Raw genomic sequence first — 22,607 nt, 5'->3', positions numbered from 1 at the left:
ATCGAATCAGCCAGGACAGGAGCCGTCCCGAAGGCCAGAGGCCCCGAGGATTGAAGCTCCCATAGAAGGAGCCCGCTACTAACACCCTCCAGCACATAACCCCTGGCATCTTCGCCACCACCAAGAGTGCTGCCCCAGACTCTCGGCATCCACCGCACGCTAATCATCTCTGGCAGTCTCTGTTGGCCTTTGTCTCCTTAACTCTTCTCCTCTTCTAAATTGTAAGTAGTCAGCTTTCGTCCACGCGATAACACCTGCATTTCAAGCAAAACAAACAACCATAAGCCCGGCCCACCGATGCGCCGCGTGCCTCGTTAGAGGTTAGCGTCCGTCTCTGACGAATGCATGTTCTCCTGGCTTTGTTTTCTAACCCACATGCCTCCTGTCTGCTGAGCCTTGCTGCCTGTTTGGTGAGGAGTGTGTGTGTGTCTGGTGTGCATTTCTGCATTTTTGTGCTATTAACTCTTGCACGGGTTTGCTCTCCGGACATATTCCCTGGTTACCCCATGACCCATAAAGGACACACCGGGAGCTGGTAACCAGTGCAGAGGGACAGTCATACCCATTTTTATAGCCCTTTGGAGGAGAACACTCTGCCTGCTTCTGCATGCTGTGTTCATGAGCGGTTTTGTAACTAGACCCTCCTAGGGATCTGGAGTCAAATGTTAAATTCCCAAGGATACCAGCACGGTGCAGGTTTATGAAGATGGCAAGGAAGAGGTCTGGGGACAGGGAGTTTTGTTCCTCCCCATTGTGAGGGGAAGGAAAGGGTCAGAGAGACCAGCCTCCCTCCGGAGGGTGTCAGGGTTTATAGTCACTGGGCTCAGCCAGCAGCTCACTGTGCACCCTCAAACAAGCAGGCTCCTCTCAGTTGCCTGTCTAGGTCCCATGATCTAAATCTTTGACCTCACTACTTGCCCTGTACAGAACAAAGTTACAAGCATCCTCTCCTGCAGACAGAGCAGGTGGCCTCGTAGGAAGTTCAGAGCCAGTGCCCGCTGCTCTGCAACATTTTCCACCCCGGGGACCCTTGTCAGTTTGCAAAATTTCATCGGAGCCTCTGTAAACGGGGGAAAGAGAGGTCCCCTCATAGTCGTGGGTGCAAAGTGGTAGGCCCCTGTCTGTATTGTAGGTTGGCTGCCCTGGTAAGGCTTAGATAAGGAACTGAAAGACCCTCGTAATTAGCCAAGACTGGGTCCCGGAAAAGAGGGGAGAAGAGTATCGGTTGCCCATGAGTGGTCCTGGAGCAAGGCGAACCACTGGGCTTCACACACTAGGTCAGCAGGTGTTTCAAAGCCAGTGATCCACTTTGCCTGACATGAGGAGTTGAAGCCAGGCATCCAGACTTCCAGGTGGCTGCCAGCTGCCAGGACCACAGCCTAGGGCAGCTCACAAGGCAAGGGGAAGTCAGTGCCCCAGCACTTGGGTGTTGTCCTCAGAGAGATCAGCACTAATCACAGTGTTGTGCTCAATAGTGAAGGAGAAGCCACAGTATGGCAAGAACCCCGTGGTGATGGTGGACGAGATCATGAGCTCCAGCCCTCCCAAGTTCACCTTCCCCGAAGCTGGCTTACGAATCATGATCACCAACAAGTTTGGACCCAGGACCCGACTACGGATGGCCAGCAGGATCATCATTAATGAGGTGAGTTTGCTTGAAGGACCATAAAAGTGAACAGCCTTGAATGCAGGAGGCCCTGGCTTGTTAGGGCTCTTCCTGGTGTCATTGATCACTGCACCTGTTTAAGGAAGGATGCCCTGGGGCTTCCAGAAGCCTGCCCATCACCCACAGGCAGCAGATTATCCTTTGAAGAGATATTTTAAAGCCTGCAGCAATCGAATACCATGCCTGAGATATTTCACTAAGTATTTTGTCAGGCACTAAAGTAGAACTAATTGGAGAAAGGCCAGCCTGAAGTATGGATTGTTTCTTTAAAATGTTATTTAGAGCAAAACAAAAAAGATGAGTTCACACCTGTTCTCTGTGGACAGAACAACTCCAGAAGAAAACCTGAGACACTAATGAGCAGCAGTGACCTCTGAGGCTTCCTTTTCACTCTTGCTGTGTTTAAATGGGGTGCTTTTACTTCTCATTTGCAGAGATAATAATTTTAATATTATTTAATGTATAAACAGTATAGCAAAGATAGGGTCATTGCTCACCAACTTTTCCAGGCTTTGTTGCATGTATCATTTTGGAATTTTAAGTCCTTACTCTGAGAAGCAGATGGGTTGGTAGACTTCAAACTGTGAGTGCTGATAATTAATAGTTAACACATAGGATTGTATGAAAGAACGATATTTCACAGTGCCTACAGGTTCTATATTGTAAACATTTGTCTTTGATTTCATGTGTACTGTGCCCTCTCTGTAGAAAGTATATTAAGAAAAGGAAACACCTTTCCAAAGCTTTGAATCATTGCGAATCATTTTGGTCCAATTCAGTGAGATTTGAATCAATGAAATTTGACTGAATCCAGGGCGTCTTTCATGTATGTGTTAATTGTACCCACTGGGTGCTGAGGGCAGGGAGGGTTGAATAACTTTTAAGGATTTAGAGATTGGGGTTTATAGAATATTTTTCATGGCATATATAGCCGGGAAAGGAATAGTTTTGGTAAGTTGCTGAGATACTGGTTATTATGCCCTAAATGTGCCAAGCTGCTGGGAAGACTTTATCTTCCACCATGTTGTGATTGAACTACCTGGAAGGCAGCATGGAGAGCTGGAGAAGCCGGGTCCAGAGGAAGGAATTCTGAGCTTTAATCTCACATCAGCCACTAGCCCACTTAATGTGAGGGTATTGAACAGGATACTTTTAGCTCTAAAAATTTCAGTGACACACACTGAAAGGGTGTATGTCCACAAAAGACATGTACACAAACGTGCATAGCTGCAGTCTTCATAACAACCAAAAAGGGGAGACTATCTAAATGCCCATCAATAGGCAAAGCCATATCATGGGTTATTCATATAATAGAATACTACACAGTCATGAAAAATAACAAGCTGCTGACTCTTGCGACAAGCTGGGTGAATCTCATGGCTACTGGTTGCCTGAAAGAAGCCAGTCATAAAATACACATTAATACTTGAATCCATTTATATGAAGTTCAAGCTCAGGGAAAACTAATCAATGTTTACAAAAGTCAGCATAGTGGTTGCCTTGGTTACCTCTGGAGTAGGGGTATATAGACTAGAAGGTGCCTGGGGGGAGTCTTTGAAGGGGCTGGAAATGTTATACATCTTGATGTAAAACATCATTAAGTTGTGCACTTAGTGTAAGTGTACTTTTTTTTTTTTTGGACAGAGTCTTGCTCTTGTTGCCCAGGCTGGAGTACAGTGGCATGATCTCAGCTCACTGCAACCTCCACCTCCCGGGTTCAAACGATTCTCCTGCCTCAGCCTCCTGAGTAGCTGGGATTATGGGCGCTCACCACCTCACCCAGCTAGTTTTTGTATTTTTAGTAGAGACAGAGTTTCACCATGTTGGTCAGGCTGGTCTTGAACTCCTGACGTCAAGTGATCTGCCCACCTTGGCCTCCCAAAGTGCTGGGATTACAAGCATGAGCCACCACACCCGGCAGTGAGTGTACATTTTGTATAATGTGCCTAAAAAATTAAAAATTACAAAATGCATGCAGGGCCTTTCCTGTGGCCATCTTCAGGCAGCTATGAACGTCGCCAAGGAGAGCCCTGAATCATGGCTGTTACCAGTGTCATGGGCTGGGCTGTCTAGCTGGCACTAGGAAGGGGTGGCCCAGGCCCTCTGATAAATCCTCAAAGGCTTCCTGGTAACCATACAAATGGAAATGACCACACTTAGAAGGATTCCAAGGTCCTGGGGCTGATTCTCAGGCAAACCTGTCCCCAGGGATGTTGTTCTAGGCACCTGTAAGAGCAGGGTGCATGTGAGGAACCCAGCGTATAGCAATAGCATGATGCTTTATCACACGCCTTGCCTCCTGTCCACACAGCGGCAGAGACTGATCAACTCGGCCAACGGTGTAAGCAGCAAGCCGCTTCAAAACGGGAGACACGAGAACATTGAGAACGGGAATGTTCCTGTGGAAAACCCCGAAGACCCTCAGCAGAATCAGGAGCAACAGCCGCCGCCACAGCCACCACCCCCGGAGCCAGAGCCGGTGGAGGCTGCCTTCCTGTCCCCCTTCTCCATGCCGGGTATGTTCTGGGAGTGCTGGACTCTCGGGCTACTTTTTGGGGTCTCCATTAGGACCAAGCCCAGGTCTTCAGCGTGGAGGCATGGACCTGTAAGGGCGGCACAGGGCTGGTGCAAAGGATCGCTATTAGGTCACTGGAATGCTTAGGAGGCGAATCTGTCCTCAGTACTGAACTGTGGATTGGAGCTGCAATGAGGTGCTGGCACTATCAAGTTCAGCAAGAACCTTGGGCCAGAGAGCAGGGCGGCTAGAGGCCTGGGGAGCACCAGTGACCCCTAGTGACCACATTGAAATGTTCAGGGCAGTCGATCTTTCGTGCTAAGGAAAAGCAGTCTACAATGTTATTTTTAGGGACATTCTTGCTCTCTCTTGGCCCTTGCAGCAGGCCATTTTGACTATGCATCTCTTTATTTGCTGGGACAGGAGATTCTAAGGCCACAAATGATCCTTAGACAGTCATACCTTGTGTATTTGAAGATATCTCCTACCCATAAATAAGTCCAATCAGACTGAGGCTCTGCAGCAAGCCCTCCAGGATCCTCCCGTCTCACTTGGAGTCTGAACTGCGAGGCCCATGTCATCTGACTGCCTACTCCTGCTGACCTCAGCTCCTGTTCTTCTCCCTCTCCTGGCCCCTGCTGCAGTCACAGCGGCCTCCTCACTGTCATTCCTAGAACACACCAGGTGTGCACCTGCCCCAGGACCTTTGCACCTGCCCTTTGCTGGAACGCAGTTTCCCCAGGTATCCACATGCTCACTTCCTCACCTTCTTCAGGTCTCTGCTTAAATGTCACTTTTTCACTGTGACCTTCCCTGACTACCACATTTAAAATATTTTATCTGTTTCTTGTGTCTCTTGCCCCCACTAAACTGTCAGCTCCACAAAGCAGGTACCTCTGTCTGCTGCATTTATCTGCATCCCCAGTACCCAAGACTGGCCACATAGTAGGGGCTTAGTAGGTATCTGTCAAATGAATGAATCCAGGTATTCATGTGCAAGAGGATCCCAGGACCCACTCCGTCTGCCTTCGTCTTTAACTAAGTCTTCCGTGAGGTCCTCTGAAGTCCTCAGTGGGAAACAAAGGCCTGAGCTAAGCTGTTTGGCCCCATTCTTGGAGGTGTTTTTCCTGGTGTCCACCAACCTGAAAGGAGGCGAGATTCCAGAACTTTCAAGTCTAGAATTTGATGTTTTCTGAAAAGAATTCTGTGTTTAACATCAGGCTCACCGACTACCTGATTTGAGAGGTGACTCTGGAGGGCCAGAGGCTGTCCTGCCTCTTGTTCCATCTCGATGGGACACCTGCCTGCAGTAGATTGCATGGGCCTGGCAGGCTAGGATGCCCTGTCCCCTGCTTTCATGCTTCGGCATGAAGATGCAGGCTTCGTTTAGGATCACGGAGCTTCCCTGCAGTTTCTGAGTTAGAGAGATTCTCTGGGTTACAGAGATTCCAGGGCATGCTCATTGCAGCTACCCAGGGGCTCTTCCCAAAATGCCAGGCCTGGTTCTCAATGTGAACATTCCGGAGCCTGGAGCAGGACCTGGGGATCTGCATTTTCAATCCCTCTCCCTTTGCTCCCTGGGACCTGGCTGGGTTCAGAATTGTTGGCCAACACCTCCCAGGCTTTATTCACATTCAGGGCAGGCTCAGAAAATGAAATGTGTTCCCTAACTGAGGTCACAGAGGAGCCCAGCCCCGGGGTTCAGGCCTCCCAGGCCTCCTCTGCTGACCAGAAGGCCGAGGGGATTGGTGTCTCAGCCCATCTCAAACGCTTCCCTGGCATGCCCGCACAGCTGCCCACATGCTCTGTGGGGAAGAAAGGCCCTGCTCAGCCAGTCTGGCTGGTAGGGAGAGAGGTCACGCCATGCTTGGGTCAACTCAGCCACCAGGGCTGTGTGTGGGACATGGAGAGCAGGAGGGGTGGTCTCCAGATCCCAGATCCCCTTCCCAATTACCTGTTTGGATGCACCAAGTGAGGGAAGATTTCTACATGGCAGGGCACTGGGAGGGCAATGTGTCCACCCATAGAACCAGCTCATGGTGATGAACCAGGACGGGCCCTGTCTTCATAGAAGGTCCAGGCACAGGCCATGATTCGAGCCTTGGGTACCCATTACATTCGCAAGTGATTGCACCCCCAGCTCACTTTCCCTCCTGTGTCCCCCAGGGGCTGGGGAAAGGTCAGAGCTGCAGTCACTGAAGGAATTTCGGTTCTTTTGGGCCTGGAGACCAGATGTCAGGGAGGACCAGAGTGCCAGAGCAGGCTGCATTGAGGGAGATGCAACCACAGTCCAGGAAACAGCCAAGCTTATGAGGGGTGGGGCGAGGAGGAGCGACTTGCCGTCTGGAGAGTTCTATGTGCCCCTTCTCCACCCCATGAAGTGGGTGGCAGAATCCCCATTTTGCAGATGTTGGGCCTGAGGGGGCCACAGCTACCACTGCCCCACACTGGCCACTTCACCTGAATCCTGGTATCGAGGCTGTCCACTATCCAGGCGCTGCAGGAAAACCAGGGGAAGGGATGTGCCCTTTTTGGTCATCCTTACCTAAGCAGGTCAGCCATGGGTAAGGATGCCTCATCTTCCTATTCCTTAAGCCCAGAGTTTGACAGGATTGTGCAGGGAGGACCCCGGACCAGCCACGCCTTCGCCTTGTCCTTGTACTGGGAGCTGCTGCTCTGTAGAGAAGTGGCTGTGCAGACTCTGGACAGGTCACTTCCCAGGGTCCGGGGCTTAGAATGCAGCTGTCTTGCAAGGGCTGGAACCAGATGGCTCCTGGGTCCTCCCTCCCGGCTCCCAGGTTCTCTGCACCCCTGAGTCCTCCTCTGAGGGGCTCTGCCCTTGCTTGGGGGCAGGACTTCCTGCTATATAGTGGCCCGCCTTCTTCCTCAAGCCAGAGGTTCCAGGCTATTCCCCTGGGCTCAGTGCATCCCTGAGCCAAGTTCAGCACGCTTCCTCTAAGCGAGTGTCCTCCCTGCCCTCAGGAACAGGCCTCAGCTTCCTGCATCCCAGGAGAAACCTCTTTTGTGCGTCTGCGGATGTGTTTCCAGTTGTTGTCCCTGGAAACCACAAGTGGCTTCCTTTTCTTCTTCCTCCCTTTCCCCTGTGAGGAGCAGAGGGTAGGAACGGAGTTGTACAGCTGCTGCTCGTTTAGGTGTGTACAGCTGCCTAGGAAAATTGAGGCCCGGGGTGGGCAGAGGTTAACAGGAAATTGGAAAAAGTCAGTGAGACTCCGCCCCCGACAGAAATGCCCTGTATCCAGCTCCCGGCCCTGCCACCACCCACCTCACCCCACCCATCCCTTGTTCAGGTTTCACAGTGGCTGCAGGATGGCTTTGAGGGTGTTTCTTAAGGGTGGATGGAGTTAGCGTTTTCCAAAGCTGGGGCACTGGAAGGAATCACAGGACCAGGGGAGGAATCACAGGGCCAGGGGCCACCGGAAGAGGGAGAAGCCACCCTGCTGGGGAGCTCAGAACCAGCATAGCTTTGGGTGTCAAGGAATGAGTCTAGCCTCGTGCCGATGTGCGGCTCTTGTGTGTTGCGAAGGACAAGCTGGGAGTCCAGCTGTGGAGTCCAGCAGTCCGGGGTTCAAATCTCAGTTCTGCCACTCACCAGCAGGGTGAGTCTGGGCAAGCTCCTTCACCTCCCTAAACCTCCATTCCTCATCCACAAAGTGGTGGGTGATGGCATCTACCTCCCGGGGTTGATCTGAGTAGCAAATCAGATACTTTAGTCAACTGTGCACCATGTTTGGCACACAGTAGGTGCTCAGCAAATGTTAGTGTGAATCCTAGTGTGCTTTAATCATGTGGCTTCTGTTAACCTCTCCTTTTGGGACTACGGGGTTCTAGAAAGATCATAGGTTCCAGAATCCCTGGGGGCCTGGGACGATCGGTCATTCCAGGGCTCAAGGCGAGGGAATTACCGTGTACCAAGCACCTATTATGTCCCAGGTCTGAGCTTCAGGCAGTTTGCAGACAAGATGATCCTCTCAGTCAGTAAATAGTTGGGGCCCAGGCTCTATCCTGGGCTTTGGGGATCTGGTAGGAAGAGGACAGCCATGGTCCCTGCCCTCTGGGAGCTTCCAGGCTTGCAGAGCAAATCTGAGCAGATGACCACACGAAGTGCTGTATATGTTGTCTCCGCCCCTAGCGTACAGCTGATAAGTGGGGAGGTGGGAGGCCACAGCCTGCTCCCTCCTCGCGCGCCCCAGATGAGGGGTTGCTGGGATTGCCAGGGTAGAGGCCAACAGCATCAGTGGGACCTGGCTTCGGTGCCCACCTGGCCTGATAGTGGATTTACAGGTGGACACCCAATATAGGCAAACTCTTCCCACTTTAGACCACAGAGGCTGGTAATTAGGCCTCCCAGGGGTGGGTGTGGGTGGGGAGAAAAAGAGGAAGAGGAGGTTTCTCCCATGGAAACCGTGGTCTGCAGTGCTGGCACCGCCGTGAAATGGTCAGCAATGACCCTGAGCTGCAGCCCAGCTGGGAAAGGCTCCTGGTACAGCTTGTCTGCTTGTTCTGGCACATAGTCTGGGGGATCTTGCAAGCCTGCTGAGGCTGCACCCTGGCCCGCGAACAGGGCTCCCTCTTGCCCCCATAAGGGTAAGGAAATCACATTGTTCTTACCAGGACGCTGGCCTTTGTGGCCACTTTTGTTATAGCAGTCAACAAACAGCTACTGGGGACTTGCCATATGTCAGGCACTAAGCAGGAAATGGGGAATTCTTCTATGCTCTGTAATTCTTATATTAGTCAGCTCGGGCTGTCCTAACAGAATGCCACCGACAAAGCAGCTTAAACAACGGAAATGTATTTTCTCACATTTCTAGAGGCTGCAAATCCGAGATCAGGGTGCCAGCATGGTTGGGTTCTGTGTCCCTCTTCCTGACTTGCAGACAGCTGCCATTTTGTTCACGTGGCCTTGTTTGTTTGTTTGTTTGGTGCATGCATGTGGAGAGAGATCTCTCTCTTCCTCTTCTTCTGAGGCCACTGTTGAATTAGGACCCCACTCTTAGGACCTTAATTACCTCCTAAAAGCTGTATCTTCAAATACAGTCATATTGGGAGTTAGGACTGCAACATATGAATTTGGAAGCGAGTAGGGGAGGAATGATTCAGTTCATGGCAGTATCTCACAGGACGTCTGTGTGCCATGCCCTGTTCTAAGAGCTTTACATGTATCCCCTCATTCATGGCTTGCCACAGAACAGGGTAGGGATGCAACATATGAATTTGGAGGTGAATAGGGGAGGAATGATTCAGTTCATGGCAGTATCTCACAGGACGTCTGTGTGCCATGCCCTGTTCTAAGAGCTTTACATGTATCCCCTCATTCATGGCTTGCCACAGAACGAGGTAGGGATGCTTATTATCTCCACTTTACAGAGAAGGAAGGGGAAGCACAGAGCGGTAAGTGATTGCCCATGGTCACCCAGCGGCTCTGTGGGTGCAACGAGCCGGGTTTCTACCCTGAGCACCAGACACTATCCACTGAATACTGCCTCTTCATTCTGGGCACTTTCACTTAATCTTCACAGTTGCTTTGTGAGGGAGGAATATTATCCTCATTCATAGAGGTGGAAACTGAGGCTCAGAGAGGCTGTGCAGCTTCCCGAGTCACACAGCCATTGTGTAGGGAGCCGCTTTTCCACTCTATGCTTCCCAAGCTGTGAATACCCTCAAGATCGGGTCCATCCAGAAGCAGAGTCCCAAACCACCAGCCCAGAGCTGTCATGAAGCCAGCACATGGCCTTAGAGATGTACTCTCGGCCTACAGTGCAATTTGGCTCCTCTCAGTGAAGAAACCACGGGATAAGTGTGTGTTTCACAAAAGTCCAGACTCTTGGAAGTTCTTAGAAGAGTAACAGGAAGTAAAATGCACTAAGTACTTACCCTGGGCCAGACAGGGTGCTTTATTTTGCATTTATTTATTTAGTTATTTATTTAGTTATTTATTTTTGAGATGGACTCTCGCCCTGTCTTCCAGGCTGGAGTGCAGTGGCGCAGTCTCAGCTCGCTGCAACCTCCACTTCCCGGGTTGAAGTGATTCTTCCGCCTCAGCCTCCCGAGTAGTTGGGATTACAGACGCACACCACCACACCTGGCTAATGTTTGTATTTTTAGTAGAGATAGGGTTTCACCATGTTGGCCAGGCTAGTCTCAAACTCCTGACCTCAAGTGATCCACCCACCTCAGCCTCCCAAAATGCTGCGATTACAGGCATGAGCCACCAAGCCCAGCCGAGACAGGGTACTTTATATATATTAAGTCATTAAACCCATTAAAACCCTAGGGAGGTGGATAATGTTATTGTTCCCATTTCACAGGTGAAGAAACTGAGGCACAGAGAGGCTGAGTTGCCCAGGGTCATACAGGAAGAAGGGGCAGAGCTGGGATTTACACAATGGCCTTCTGACCCCAGACCCCAGATGTGCTTAGGGGACAACACTATCACGCAACCAAGGGACTCTTTGCTGCTCTCTTCTTGGGAGCTCGTAAGGGAATTGGTTGCCTCTGTCTGGGCTGCTAGTGTCTTCTAGTGTGTGGGCAGGGTGCCAAGTAATTTGTGTGGTGTTGAGTAAACCGTGTTGAATTGGGTTGAATTAAGGGCCTTTGGGATCTCACATGCTGTCCTCAGGGCTTGGATGATACCACCCAGCCTTCTCTTCTGTTATTATAGCAAAACCCAGAACAGGCAATCGGAAGATTTCAGGAAGCTTTTAGAGCTTTTCTCCCCATCCACCCCCTATCTTCTTCAGTTCTAAATAGCTCTTGAGAGGGCTCCACTGGTTGGGAGGAGAGAGGTCTGTGTGGTCCTTTTAAGCTCAGAAGGCGGCACTGAAGAAATGGAACTCTCTAACACTCCGCCTTCCTGTCCTTTCCTCTTAGCGTCTGAGCACATTGGTGAAAGCAGTGCAGGAACTGGAGATGCTGTGAGCTCATTTACATGTGCAGTTCCACACACAGTTCTCGTCTGTTCCAGGGCCCCAGAGACACACAGCACTTTATAGGGAAAATGATTTTGTTCTTACCTTGGTCTCGGAAGCCACCAGAGAAATTGCACATTCAGTTGACTGTCTCATAAGTCAAGGTCAGAATTTTAAAGGAGCTTCCTTCTCAGTCACTCTGCATGCAGAGGTATCAGTTCTCAGACAAATTAGAACGAAACCTAGCTAAGTGTCCTTATTTTTTCATATGACAAGTCTTTTTCACTTACCATAATATTCATACCTTTAAAGTATACAATTCAGCGGCTTTTAGTATATTCAGAAAATTGTGGAATCATCATTATCATCGACATCAGTTTTAGAACATTTCCACCACTCCAAAAGGTACCCCTTACCCATAACTGCCCTTCCCACCTCCCGCGACCCCCTAGCAACCACTAACCAACTTCTTATGTCTTTGGACTTATCGTTTCTGAATATTTCATATAAAGAGGATCATGCAATATGTGGCCTTTTGTGACTGGCTTCCTTCACCTAACATGATGTTTTCAAGGTCCATCCACGTTGTAATATGTGTTGGTACTTTATTCCTTTTTATGGCTAAATATTCCAATGTATGGATAATGAATGCCACATTTTATCCATTCATCAGTTGATGGGCATTTCAGTGGTTTCTACTTTTTGGCTATGAGTGGGTTTTTTTAAAAGACCAAATAGAGCATCGTAGAAAAGAAAGCTCAGTATTTTTTATCGAAATGAAAGCAGTGTTCTTTTAAGTTTTCTTTGGTTAGCAGTAAACAGTCTCTGAATACTACAGGGATCTTGGGAATTTTTAGACTGGCCTTCTTATATTCCAAAGTGGGAAACTGAGAACCGGAGAGGACCAGCAGCTTGCCCAAGGGACAGTCTTGACCAGACAGAACCAGGCATCCAGGCCACCTGCCCTGGAAATCCACTTCATGCCACCCCTCCAGCCAGGCCAATATAGTACATGCTGGGAGTGGGGAGATAAAGGCCTGCCCAGGACCACGTGTCAGGGTCCTGAACAAGAATGCCAGCAACAAAAGCCCACCCAACAGATCTTCACGTGCCAGCAACAGAAGCCCACACAAGCCTCCTTCTGCTAAAAGGGGAACTTTTAAAAATAAGTTTACAGGGGTGTGCTGATGCTACAGCAAAACCCAGCATCCCCCAGCCCTGCTGGACAGTAGCAGGAAGGTGGTCGGTCCAGCCTCACCGCAATTCTGCTTTTCAAATCAGAGACCTAATTTGAATCCAGAACTTTAACTTCTGGGAGATGTCACCTTTAGCTTTCCAGCCTCTGCAGATACACTGGAAGGAGGCTGGAAGATGGGGCTGCCGAGGATGTCACTCCACACGTCCCCTTACACGGGCATTGTAGTGAAGCTGAAGAAAAGCAGTGAAGCCATCTTAATGATGTCTTCACATGGACCAGACCCAAGAGTTGCCAAGAAACCTGTGCAGTTTTTAGAGCCCCTCCTGGGGGAAGCAAAGAAGGGCAAGGCCCCAGCCAACAGCTACACAGCAGTGTCCCCCAGCAAGCACCTGCTTTGGCCCCAGCACCGTGCCTGGCATCTTCTATTCAGTACTTAGAGTGTCCATGACAGCCCTGCTGAGTAGCTGGTATTTATGGTATTCCCATTTCCCAGATGAGAAAACTGGGCCTCAAGAAGCCTCCCAAAGGTGAATAGGTACCACGATCAGGGCTGGCACCCCAGGTCTGCCAGACCCCAAGGAGCTGTTCTCTGACTGCTTCCTTTGTTGACTTTGGCCAAGAGGGCCGGGTCCTGAGTTGGGGCGTCTGCGCTGGAATGCACGGGGCAGCCGGAAGGAAAGGGAGGGAGGAGGCTGGCTGCTGGGGCTGTGTGGTGTGCAAATACAGGGAACCCGGATGGCTTCACCCTGCCATTGGTGGTTTTCCTGAAGGCTTAGCAGGGAAGGCTTGCCAGCAGGGTGGAGTACCAATACCGTGTTCCCTGATTCTGTTGGTGTCTCTCTGATGCAGCCTCAATTTAATGCTCCCCAGGGCCTCCAAATTCAAGGTGAGGCCTTCAGAGGCAGGGCAGTATGCTTGGTGCTTTTTGCATTTCTTTCATCTGTCCAGGAGTCCTTGAAGTGGGTGGGCAGGGACAGTTATCACTGTCTCACAGGTGAGGACGTGGAGGCCCGGAGAGATTAATGGCCCCCCTGCTGCCACATGGTCAAGAGTGATGGGACAGGACAACTTTGTCAGAAGCCTTGAGATCCCTACAGTGAGATGCCAAGCAGGCCTTAACCTTCAGGTCATCTTTAGAATGAGGGAGCTTGTGCACCAACCCTGACATCCTTCCAGCTCTGGGACCCATTTACATCCAGTTCTGAAGCAGCCACAGAGCCTCAGAGTGGGGGCTGTGGGAGTGTTTGCAGTGCTGGGCTGAGGGTCCCTGGGATGGGGTCCCTGGGATCGGTACCAGCTGAGGGAACTCTGGGCCTGGCTTCTCCCTTGACTGACAGAGCCTGGTCTGTAGCTCCACTCCTTCCCTCCCCATGAGGGCAGCTGCTTCAATGAGGAGGCATACACAGGGTTCCCGTGTCACTTGACTGTGCCTGTGTGAGAGGGACAGCCAAGGCTGCCTCCCCTGGGAAGGCCCCCCACAACCCCTGAGAGCTCTCCAGGCCTTTATGCAGTGCTGCCAGGGAGGTGTCTCTTCCTGGGCCTTTGGTATCTCTGCACCACCCCCAGCCCAGACAGCCTACACCTGTGTGTGACACTCAGCTGGGCCTGCCTCTGACTTTGCTGATACCTGATGTTTTCCCTCACATCATCCCTTTCTTTCTTCCCCTTCCCCACAAACCTCAGTGTGACAGCTCAGTTCAACAGCAGGACTTGACCTCTTCTGCTTTCTCCTGGGCTTGTCTTTGCCCCTCTAATGCCCTGAGGGTCATCAAAACCTGCCCTGCAGGAGGTAGGACAGTGTCGCTAAGAGGCCTTAGCATTGGACACCCATAGAATTGAGTCCTGAGTCTGCCACTTCTAGCTGTGTGACCTTGGACAAGTTACCTGACCTCTCTGAGTTTTTCTAGTCTCTGTAAAACAACGTAACCCAGTGCTGACAATAATAGGTACTCAGCAAGCGGAAGTTAACAAGGTTAATATCAGCAGTAGCTAGAATCAGAGTGCTGACTCTGCACCAAGCACTATTCTAAACACTTCATGTTTGTTGGCTCATTTTCAATCTCACAGTAGCAGAGTGGGGTGGAGATTCTTGTTATCCCTATTTTATGGATGAGAAAACTGAGATACAGAGAGACTAAGTGCTTTCCTAGGCATCCTAATGCTGGCATATGTCAGAGCTGGGATTTGAACCTGGGTACCTAGCTTACTGTTTACCACAAAGCTGCAGTACCCTTTAAAAGGCAACCAATTTAATAAATCTGAATTTAATGGTACAAAAAAAATAATAAAAATACCAAAAATTACTGATTCTAAAGCTTATTCACCCCAAGGAAGAAGAGACTGGAAAAACTTCAGTGGTTCACATAACCATAGGAGGATTTTTCTGTTTAGATCAAATCTATGAGCTAAAAGTATGGGGCTTTAATCTGAAAGTTGACACCTGCCCACTGGTAAGTAGCAGAGGAACTTCCATGGGCCCTGAAATCATAAAGTTCAGAGGGCAAACAAGCTGTACAGAGGACCCAGGATTTAGACTCTGAAAACCTGCATTCGAGACCTGGTACTATCTCCCATTGTCTATGATGCTTCAGTTAGTCACTGAATTTCACCAAACTTTAGTTTATTTACCTGTGAAATAGGAAAAATACCCCCCAATGCTCATATGAGGAACAAAGAGAGTATTTGTGAAAACAACCTCTGAGATGTGAGGCACAACACAAATGTTGGTCAATGGTGAGGTGGTCATTCATAATACAGTCTTGATGGTACTCTGACATCCACCTGCATCTCTCTCCCTCCCCACAAAGGCCAGCACAGAGGCCCCTGACTGAGGCAGCAGGGTCTGTTTGTGGCTCTGCCATTAATCTTATGTGGGATTTTGGGTAGTTCATTAACCTTCATGGGACTTGGTTTTCCTTCTTATAAAATGGAATTCACCAAGTGGGATTTATTGCAAGAATGCAAGGTTGGTTCAACATACAAAGACCAATTAATGTGATATATACTACATTGTTAGAGTAAAGGATAAAAGCACATGATCATCCCAATAGACACAGAAAAAGCACTTGACAAAATCCAACACATTTTGTTGACGAAAAAACACTCACAAATTTAGGAATAGAAGGAAACTTCATCAACCTGACTAATGGCCTCAACAAAAACCCCAAAGCTAACATCATACTTACTGGCGAAAGACTAAAATCTTTCCCCTAAGATCAGGAGCAAAACAAGAGTTAAAAGTGGGTCTTGGGAATTTTTAGACTAGTTTTCTTATATTCCAAGGTGGGAAGCTGAGGGACAGAGAGGGGCAGTGACTTGCTCAAGGGACAGTGTCGACCAAACAGAACCATCCAGGGCACTTGCCCTAGAAATTCACTCCATGTTGCCCCTCCAGCCAGGCCAGTGCAGTGCCGCATGTGCTGGGAGGAGAAGTAGAAGGTAAAGGCCTGCCTAGGACCATGTATCAGGGTCCTGAACAGAATACCAGCGACAGAAGCCCACCCAGTGGATCTTCGTAGGCCAGCACAGAAGCCCACGCAAAAGATCTTCACATGCCAGCACAGAAGCCCACCCAACAGATCTTCACAGGCCAGCACAGAAGCCCACCCAATGGATCTTCACAGGCCAGCACAGAAGCCCACACAAGCTTCCTTATGCTATAAGGGGAGCTTTTAAAAATAAGTTTACGGGGTGTGCTGATGCTGCAGCAAAACCCATCATCCCCCAGCCCTGCTGAACGTAGTGCCTCGTCGCTTCTATTCAGCAATATGCTGAAGATTCTAGCCAGGGCAAATAGGCAGGAAAAGGAAACAGGCACCCAGATGAGAAAGGAAGCAGTAAAACTTTCTGAATTCATGGATGACATAATCTTCTGTATAGAAAATCCTAAGGAACCCACACAAAAATAACACTATTAGAGTTAATAAACATGCAGGATACAAGATCAATATATACAATTCAGTTGTATTTTAACACCTTAGTCATTAACAATCTGAAAATGATATTAAACAATCCCATTTACAATAGCATTTAAAAGAATAAAATACTTAGGAGTAAATTTAGCAAAAGCAGTACAAGACTTGTATACTGAATTACAAAACATCATAGAAAGAAATTAAAGACAATCAAATAAATGGGAAGATGTCCTGTGTTCAAGGGTTAGAAGACTTAACGTTTTAAAAATGATAATAGTCCTCAGATCGATCAGATTTAATGCAATCCTTATCAAAACCCCAGCTGACTTTTTTGCAGAAACTGACAAGCTGATCCTAAAATTCATATGGAAATACAGGGGACCCAGAATAGCCAAAACAGTCTTTAAAAAGAACAAAGTTGGAGAATTCATACTTCTGCCTTCAAACTTACTACAAAGATAGAGTAATCAAGATTGTCTGGCACTGGCATAAGGATAGACATATAGATTAATGAAATACAAATGGAAGTCCTGAAGTGCACCTTTACATTTCAGGCCAATTAGCTTTTGACAAGAGTAATGACAATTCACTAGGGGAAATAATAGTCTTTTCAACAAATGGTGCTAGGACAACTGGATAACCACACTGAAAAGAAGACTGACCCCTACTGCTCACCATATACAAAAGTTAACTCGATATGAAACAAAAACCTAAATATAATAGCTAAAAATATAAAACTCTTAGAGGAAAACATAAGTATACATATTTATGACCTTGCATTAGCCAACAGTTTCTAACCACAGAATGGGAGAAAACATTTGCAAATCATGTAGTGTGTGTGTGTGTGTGTGTGTGTGTGTGTATGTGTGTGTGTGTGTGTGTGACTTAAAACTCAACAATAAAAGACAATTCAGTTTGAAAATGGACAAAAGATTTGAATAGACATTTCTCCAAAGCAGATTATACAAATGGCTAATAAGGGTATGCAAAGATGCTCACATCATTAGTCATTAGAGAAATGCAAATCTAAATGAGATATCATGATAAGATGCCATTTCACACCCACTAGAATGGGGATAATCCAGAAAAGGTAGACAATAACAAATATTGGTGAGGAGATAGGAAAATTGGAGCCCTCATACATTGCTGGTGGAAATGTAAATAGTGCTGCTGCTTTGGAAAACAGCCTGACAATTCCTCAAAAAGTTAAATGTAGGCCGGGCGCGGTGGCTCACGCCTGTAATCCCAGCACTTTGGGAGTCCGAGGCGGGCAGCTCCCGAGGTCAGGAGATCAAGACCATTCTGGCTAACACAGTGAAACCCCATCTCAACTAAAAATACAAAAAAATTATCTGGGCGTGGTGGCGGGCACCTGTAGTCCCAGCTACTTGGGAGGCTGAGGCAGGAGAATGGCGTGAACCCGGGAGGTGGAGCTTGCAGTGAGCTGAGATCATGCCACTGCACTCTAGCCTGGGTGACAGAGCGAGACTGCATCTCAAAAAAAAAAAAAAAAGTTAAACATAGAGTCACCATATGACCCAACAACTCCTCTCTTAGTTCTGTATTTAAGAGGGATGAAAATATATGTCCACACACAAACTTATACACAAGAGTTCAAAGCAGCATTATTCATAATTGCCAAAAAGTAGAACAATTCAAATATCCATTAAGTGAAGAATGGATAAATGAAATGTGGTATATCCATGTAATAGAATATTATTCAGCCCTAAAAAGGAATGGCGTACTGATAGATGCTACAATATGGATGAGCCTAGGAAATATATAGTCAGTGAAAGCCAGACACAAAAGCCCACATGTTACAATTCCATTTATATGGAATGCCCAAAATAAATCTATAGAGACAAAAAATTAATTAGTGGTTACCAGAGGCTGGAGGAGATGAGGAATGGGAATGACCGCTAATGGCTCAGGGTTTCCACTGGGGCAATGAAAATCTTCTGGACTTATATAGTCATAGTTACACAACTTTCTAATATGCTAAAACCTGCCTGCTTGCACATTCTAAATGGGTGAATTTTATGATATGTTAATTATATCTCAATTGCTTTTAACTGGAGTTATTCTAGAGTGGTGGTTCTCAAAGTGTGGTCCTGGGACTGTTAGCATCAGCTGCACCTGGGAACTTGTTAGAAACACAAATTCTTGGAACTCCCTTCTCCTCTAGTCTTGCCAAATCATTGTGAGTGTGGTGATCTAACAGGCTTTCCGGGGATTCTGACTTACACTCAAATTTGAGAACCATTGCTTCGGAATCTCTGCTGTCCAGGTCATATAAGTGCTTTGAGCTCCCAGGCCCATGCAAATCTACTCTACATCATCCAGTGATGCATGCATCCCCGCAAACCATAGGTTAACCACTCCCTTAATTGGAATATGGAATTCGTTTACTGTCCACATTAATTTGCTTGAGGTTTTTCATCAGCAACTGCATCTATTCTTAATTTTTTTCTCCAGTCTGATTAGCCATCTGTTTTGTTACAGTTTGTTTCAAGACTTTTTTTTCACATAATTAAATTGTAATTTTCTACTTCAAAAGAGAAATCTGAGAGCTTAGTAAAAGAAATGACGGCAGCCCTCCTTTCTCTTGTTGATGTTTGCATGTCAGTCGGAGTCTGTGATGAACATTTCACTCCAATATTGCACCCAACGAGATGGAAGTGGGGGGCCAGGAGGGGTTCCCAATAGTGTAGGGAGGAATGTCCATCAGTGTAGACATTGTCTCATCACCTCTGCAGCTCCCAAAACTCTATTGTTTCACACATGAATTAGTCCAGACCCCTAATGTTAAAGAACCCCTATTCAGGCTGGTTTAAGCCAAAAAGTTCACATGGTGGCAGGTTCCCTGAGAAAGTCTGCTTTCTGGCAAGGCTGGACCCAGGGTTCAGAGGAAACGACAAGACACCATCCATCTCAGCATTGCTTTCCCCTGGGTTGGCTTTATCCCTGTGTTGGCTTTCCTCCATCTAAGCTTACATCCCATTGGGTTAGCCCCATGCACAGATGGTGCCTCTGTCTCTTAAGTTAAGGATTGCATTCAGCTGCATGTAACAGAATACTCAAGTGACAGAGCCTTACACTCAAGGATTTTATTTTTCTCATGTAACAAGAAGTCCTGAGAGTAGGGAATCCCGCAGCTCTGTCATCAGTATCCCATTACTGTTGTCCATACTCAGTTGGAGGCTTTTGTCCCCGAGGTTGCCCACTGGCCTCTGCAACTCCAGTGACTCCCTACTCCTGGCAGGCACAAGGAGGACAAAGGGCAGGAGCCTCATACTACTGGGCCTCCTTCTCCTTATCCAGAAGAGAATAACTTTCCTGGAAGCTCCACCAAGTAGACTTTAATTTGCATCTCATGGTCCAGAACTGTCCATAGCCACCCCTACCTGCAAGGAAGCCTAGGATATTAAGATTTTTAGCTGGGAACCTATGGTCTCAAGGAAAAGAGAGTTCTGTTAGTAAGGAGGAAAGGGCAATGGGTATTAGAGGTAGTGATTCTTGGCAGAATTCTGAAGGTTGACCCTTGTTTAATTACACACCCAACCCAGAGCCTATGTAACCCCATAATACCAGGAGGTCTAGAAGTCCTGTGTCGGAGTGCCAGTACCTACAATAGTTGCTAGCATGGGGAATGAACACACTAAATATTATGGCATACGTGGTTAGCCAACTTGACTCTCATACCCACCCAGACATCAAGGAGGGGAGTCCACCCTGTCTAAACTACATGAATTTAATGTGGAATAGAGGGTTGGTTCCCTAAAGGAAAATTGGCATGCTGTTACCATTAAAGGGGAATGGATGCTAGCCAGATGAGAACAATGAATGCCTCTACGACCTAGAATTGCCCAAAATCTTGAGAGACCAATTCACATTAGCAAAGCTCTCAGTTGGCTGATGTATAGACCTGAAAGTCGCTTTATGAAGTTAACAGTAGGTTTTAAGTCTATGTTCTTATTTTCTGTATTCTTGATGCTCTGGTATCTGAGGCCTCCCTGCCTGGGGAGAAACTGCCCTTCCCAGGGCCCTTCAGTTCTTATAGATAGCAAACGGCTGCCTGCTGGGAGCATGAATTTCATGTGCAAACCAATCAATACAAAGCCCTACTCTGAACTGCCTCCTCCATCTGGCTCTTACACTCTAGGAGGCAACATTCCTCTCTGCCTTAGTCATCCCAGGGCAAGGTACAGACAACCAGGTTCAGCCCCAGAGCTCCCTGAAGTTATTCAGTTCTCTTTTTAAAAATGTTTCATTTCCATAAGTTGTGGGGGAACAGGTGGTATTTGGTTACATGAGAAAGTTCTTTAGTAGTGATTTGTGAGATTTTGGTGCACCCATCACCCACGCAGTATATACTGAACCCAATTTGTCATCTTTTATCCCTCACCCCTTCCCACCCTTTCCCCCCGAGGCCCCAAAGTCCACTGTATCATTCTTATGCCTTTGGATCCTCACAGCTTAGCTCCCACTTATGAGTGAGAACATACGATGTTTGGTTTCCATTCCTGAGTTACTTCACTTAGAATAATAGTCCCCAATCCCATCCAGGTTGCTGTGAATGCCATTAATTCATTCTTTTTTTATGGCTGAGTAGTATTCCATCATATATATATATGTATACACATATATAGATACATATATATATGTGTATGTGTGTGTGTATATATATATACACCACAATTTCTTTATCCACCCATTAATTGATGAGCATTTGGGCTGATTCCACATTTTTGCAATTGCAAATTGTGCTGCCATAAACATGCAAGTAGCTTTTTCATATAATGACTTCTTTTCCTCTGAGTAGATACCCAGGAGTGGGATTGCTGGATGAAATGGTAGATCTACTTTTTGTTCTTTAAGGAATCTCCACACTGTTTTCTGTAGTGATTGTCCTAGTTGACATTCCCACCAGCCTGTAGAAGTTACTCAGTTCTAAGGCTGCATACTCACCCTCCCTTGCCCCGTGGAAGCCACAATAAAGGCTTTTGCCCACGCTTGCCTCTCACTCCTTGTGCCTTCTCACCAGCACTGGTGCTTCCTCATGTGGCCCCATGCGGCACACCTTGCCTCCTGTTTCTAGTTTTTGTGAGTACAAAACCTTTTTTTTTTCTTCCATGACCATCATTTCTATACCTCTGTGTCTTACCATACCCGATTAAAACAAATTCTGGCTGCATTTAAAAACACGTTAGATGTGGGTTTGGCAAAGAGTGTGCATTTGAGCATGAACTTAGGACTTGAAGACTTGAAAGCAGAACCTTCAGGATGTTGCTAGGACTCAGAAATCTGTGTGTGAACAAGCCCCTCAGGTGATGTGGCTGTTCAGTTGGTTTTGAGAACAACTGGTTTAGTCTCAGTCTCTCATTTGGAGGATGAGGAGGCCAAGGCCCAGCCTGGTGGGCAAGTCTGCTAGGGAGACCGAATCCTGGGGCAGGAGATTGCATGATGAGCTCAGAATTAAACCAAGGAGCAAGATGCTCTTGGCTAGCGTGGATTGAAAAGCCTCTCCCTGCTGCCTTGCTGTTTCTGTCTTCATAACTCTATTGCTTAGGACTCTCTGGTTACAAGTATCAAAAATTAGCTAGATCTTGGTTTCAGTAGGAAAGGGGACTTTATGAGAAAGATACAGAGGTGTTTCCTGGAGCCAGGGCAGAGGTGTGGATGAGTCTGAGGACAACTGGAACCAGGAAACGTGATTGGACAGCCCCTATCTCCCCATGCTCATCTCTGTCCCTCATTCATCTCCTGCCCCTCAGACCTGCTGCCTCTGCCTCTCCTCTCCTGATTTCACAGTTTTAGCCACATGCACATGTTGAAATTGGTTCCAATTTCTGCATCCTCAGGGACAGGCTCTGACTGACTCAGTCTGATTAGAACTACCCTTGGGCTAGTCACAGGCAGGAGCACAAACGTGCCTGGGAGAAAATATCCCCTCATCAGGGGAGCTGGGCTGGTTCTGCCAGAGGTGTCCTGGGATTCTTACTGAATTAGGACTCTGGTACCCAGGCACCTCTGTAGGCACCATCAAAGCCTGGGACAGTTTTCAAGGCTGTCCATACCTCTTTACCTTGATCGAGTGCAACTGGGTTCTCTAACTTTTCCATTCCAGTCATGCTTCCTGGTCATCTGGTCCCTTGGCATAAGTTCAGGAAATATCTAACTTTATCAGCATAGTATTTGGAGCTTCCTTGCTGCTAATGAGCTTTCAAATGGTGATGATCACATTCATTATGTGGGGTTTTAAAAACATGTTATGTTCAGATGATCTTTTCCTGATTCTGAGGGAGCCCTTGTAGCCTCCCATGCATTTAATATGTGTTGAGTTCTGCCATGGGTCAGGGGCTGGGCTGGGGGCTCTGCTGTCTTC

General features: G+C 47.7%; 1 protein-coding gene across 3 annotated transcripts in view; it reads left to right on the top strand.

Annotated features, from left to right (window-relative positions):
* The window catches only part of SLC24A4 (solute carrier family 24 member 4), a 172,798-nt gene that overhangs the window by 130,185 nt on the left and 20,006 nt on the right, over positions 1 to 22,607 (top strand). For all 3 annotated transcript variants that reach the window (XM_009212151.4, XM_009212152.4, XM_003902180.5), the window contains exons 11-12: positions 1,476 to 1,645; positions 3,978 to 4,182. In XM_009212151.4, coding sequence (XP_009210415.1) covers positions 1,476 to 1,645; positions 3,978 to 4,182 — 375 coding nt within the window. The remainder of the gene's footprint in view (positions 1 to 1,475; positions 1,646 to 3,977; positions 4,183 to 22,607) is intronic.

This window comes from Papio anubis, chromosome 7, assembly GCF_008728515.1.
Source record: "Papio anubis isolate 15944 chromosome 7, Panubis1.0, whole genome shotgun sequence".
NCBI classification, from domain to species: domain Eukaryota; kingdom Metazoa; phylum Chordata; class Mammalia; order Primates; family Cercopithecidae; genus Papio; species Papio anubis.
The sequence above is the reverse complement of the archived record's forward strand: the minus strand, read 5'-3'. Positions and strand labels throughout refer to the sequence as shown.